Here is a 3,730-nt window from a genome sequence, read left to right as displayed (position 1 = left end):
GGTCTTTCAATGTGTTGTCATTTTTTTTTTTTTGCTCCACTGTTTATGTTGGACAATTATTTTCTCATGAAGTTTCCCTTCTGCTATTGTCTGTCCTTTGTCTTCACTTTCTTTACCTTTATTTTTTTTTTATCAGAGAAGCTAATTTGATATTTACTTGGTGCGAGTCATAATCATAAAAATAACAGGAATAAATGCTTGAAATGTATTTCACTATTTTTTAATGAATCCCTTTTATATTGGAATTTGCAAGCTCTCAATGTGCTCACTGTCTAAGGTGAACACCAACACTGCATAGCTTTAACCCTTACTGATCTCCCTCACTTTTGCTTTAAGATGTTTTACAAAACTGGTGACTGCTGGCTATTGTTTGAAAATTTGATTAAGTTGTATTTGTGTTTGGGAAAAATGAACAAATAACATGACACGGCTTGTCTTAAATGTTTTTTTTTTTTCTTCTTTTGCAGAAGTCTGGCCCATACCCATTAGAATTCTACAAAAACTCAGTTGATGACATGTACAGTGATTGCAAAGACGAGATGACAGAAAAGATCAAAGAGTTTAGTAAAGAACTGAAACAGAAGGATTATGACTGGGAAAATGAAAAAAAACAAATTATTAAATATCATCCATTTCTGACTCCGGATGAACTGACAGCTCTTCGTGTCTACACTAAAAATGAAAATGGAGTTTATCGCAAGTTTAACATTGCAACTAGGACAGGTAAAAGTGAATATGGCGACTCATTTGAGTACCACACTTTACATTTCTTACTTGCATCGGCTATACAGAAATTAAAAAAAGATGACAAAAATAAAAACTATATAACTTATAGAAGAACCACAAGTACCTTTGAAAAAAAAGAAGAGAAAATTCGACTTGGCAGCTTTACATCCAGCTCTCTGAATCCAGATTTTAAAGACTATGGGAATGAAACATGCTTTAAAATTACAACCAACTATGGTGCCGACATAATAAAGTATTCAGCTCATCCTGAAGAGGAAGAAGTGCTCATACCACCATATGAGGAGTTCAAGTTTGTAGAGGAAGAAGTTAAAGCCCTGAGTGATTGTAAGACTGTCTATGTCTTGAAAAGTACTGGTACTAAGAGCAATCTGGATTGCAATCTAGTTAAGAAAAACTCACTATTTTGTTGTTTTGGATGATGAAATTTGAATGTATTTTACAATGTTACTGGTAGCTATTGTTTACAGGATATAGTTCACTGTGGAGAATTCATCAACGGTTTTGACATGCTTTATAAAGAGATTTTTCAGGTGATTTCTACCATAAAGAGATAGTGAGTTATTAAAAAAAAGAAAAAAACAATGTATAACTGATTGTCACTGTTGAAGTGTAAAACATGAGCTTGGCTCTACAGCTGATACGCTAAGACAACTATGATTTGTGATTAAAATGTTGATAAACTGCTTAACAAATTCTTTTCCCTTCTTATGTTTAAATTAACCAGCTTTTAATTTAATTACAGCTGTCTTTAGGGTATGTCTCTATCAGCTTCGCACATCAAGAAAATAATATTTCCACCCATTCTGAATCAGCTGTTAAATCAAAGTATAACAATACTCCTGATTGGTTAGCATTATTTCGAAATATCTGATTACGGTCTGATCATCAGACATGAGACCTAATGGTGGAGTTGCTAGCTGGGGGAAAAAGAGCATTTAAGGTTGGACACTCAGGGGGTGATGGATTCATGTGTAAAGCTAACATACAATCAAACCCAGGACGGTCTGTCTCATATAACAGAGGAGCAGGGGAAGTGAAAAGCGTCGGTCTAGCTGTGGAACATGCAATGCAGTCTGTCATGTTATTGCTCTTGGCAGTAAATGTAATCCATTCAAGCCAAGTGTTTTTCTCTGTAAAACCTGTTTCCACCTGCATCATTGCATCTGAGGAAGAGAGGTTTAAATAGGTTACCAGTGGGTCAGGTGTGTCTGTACCTGGAAGGAAGCTATCCACAGTAGCATCAGAATCAGATCGTAAGGCTGGAGCTGGGTCTTCAAACTGAGTTTTAAACACTCCTATCGGGTCCTTACCAAAGACATTAACACCTGAAATTAAGTGAACATGATCTAAGTCCCTGTGGTCAGCAGCTGACCATGGATTAACCCACATGTTTTAACCGTCAACACTAAAGGATTTCCTCCTCGTTTGTAAGTTTCCTTGGTTCTTTTAGCTCTAACTAAACTTATCTTATCTCTTAAACCTAAAGGAATATACTGGTTGCTGGGATTAACATAACCTCTAGGATTAGAATTCCAGTAAACAAAAGACCAATCTGGACACCATGATTCAGATGTAGGCTTACCATGTGGGAAAGTACAGATATATACCTCAGCCTTTTTGTATCTTGCATCAAACCCCTTACATGGAATCACATCACACAGATCAAATTCTGCTGCCACAGTGGTGTTTCTGGGTACCTGTATGATTACCTGATCCACTCCTGCTATGGGACGTCGTTTCACGAAACCTTGGGAAGTAACATCTCTTTTACCCCTAATAGAAACATTTAGAGTGGGCACAGTAGCATTGACATCAGTAGTATTTGTACCATTTTGAACTCCTGTCATATCATCAGTTACATTTTGATCTGAAAGGTAAAAAAGGTCGAAAAAACATCCACAACAGAAACAGAACACATGGAATCACAAAGAGACAAGCAATTGTCTTTTTTCCTCTTCTGTACATCTTCATTGTTTCAATTCTCTTGTAGGGAATCATTTCCGTCGTCCAGGAAAACTCCTCTTCCTCCCTTGTTTTTTATTTTTTTTAATTTTTTTAATTAATTAATTTTTTTAGAAGATAAGGGATAATATAATGCGCAACAAAGCAATAGCAAGATTAATTCCCTTGGGAAAACAAAGCACTCCAATCAGAAAGCTCCTCTTCTACGCCTCTCAATAGCCTTCAATTGAGGGGTGTTATGAAGTAAAATGCAGGCAGTGAATGACTCCTTCAAGGGAAATAGAATAAACAATCTTCACCACCTCTTCGGACAGCTCGCCAGCAGACCAGCATACAGTTTAAAGCTTGTGGTGGCCTGTCTGCAGAATAGCTGGTCTTCAACACATCAGGTAGCCTACTGATGTGTCAATTAAATCAGAGGGTATTATTATGCCCCTTTCTTTCTGTAAAAGAAACTCAGGCCTCCTGTGACCCGGATGTCTCCTTTGATCCTGGGAAATCCTGCGGTGGGACGTTTGGAGGAGTTGGGACTCTCCTGCAGTTTGATGCATGGATCCAGGAAACGCGTTGCTCCACTTTGACTGCTGTGTGGGTGACCAGCAGCACCTGGAAAGGGCCAAGCCAACGTTTGGAACGCCAGTGCTTCCTTCGGAAATCCCTCACGCCAGGCAGACCCCCAGCAATGGGATCTAGCTTAGCAGAAAAGTAAGCCACAGGTCTGAGCTTCCCTCCATGATCTTGGAGAAGAACAGAAGTCATGCATCCATTCTTTTCATCAACAGCCTGAACAAAAGGCTTATTCGGGTCTGGAAGGCCTAAAGTTGGAGCCTTCTGCAAAGCTAATTTTAGCTGGGTAAAGGCTGTTTCTGCTTCAGGAGTCCACGTGATTTTATCATTGGACTGAAGGCCTTTTCCATGTATAATAGCTCCTAACGGGGCTTCCATACAGGAGTAGTTTGAAATGAAATTCCTGCAACAAGAAGCCATGCCTAAAAAAGACATGAGCTGTTTTTTAGTAACA

At 38.4% G+C, this 3,730-nt stretch overlaps 1 protein-coding gene across 1 annotated transcript; it reads left to right on the top strand.

Moving 5' to 3' along the window:
* Positions 1-467: 467 nt before the first annotated feature.
* LOC107100818 (erythroblast NAD(P)(+)--arginine ADP-ribosyltransferase-like) lies at positions 468-1,166 on the top strand (the record flags this gene model as incomplete). Its single annotated transcript, XM_015399464.1, has 1 exon — positions 468-1,166. A coding segment is annotated over one exon (699 nt), but the record flags the coding sequence as incomplete, so codon positions are not given.
* Positions 1,167-3,730: the final 2,564 nt, after the last annotated feature.

The sequence above is a fragment of the Cyprinodon variegatus genome, unplaced genomic scaffold (assembly GCF_000732505.1).
Source record: "Cyprinodon variegatus isolate N-32 unplaced genomic scaffold, C_variegatus-1.0 Scaffold1015, whole genome shotgun sequence".
NCBI lineage: Eukaryota > Metazoa > Chordata > Actinopteri > Cyprinodontiformes > Cyprinodontidae > Cyprinodon > Cyprinodon variegatus.
Note: the sequence above shows the minus strand (reverse complement) of the source record. Positions and strands in the feature narration are given on the sequence as shown.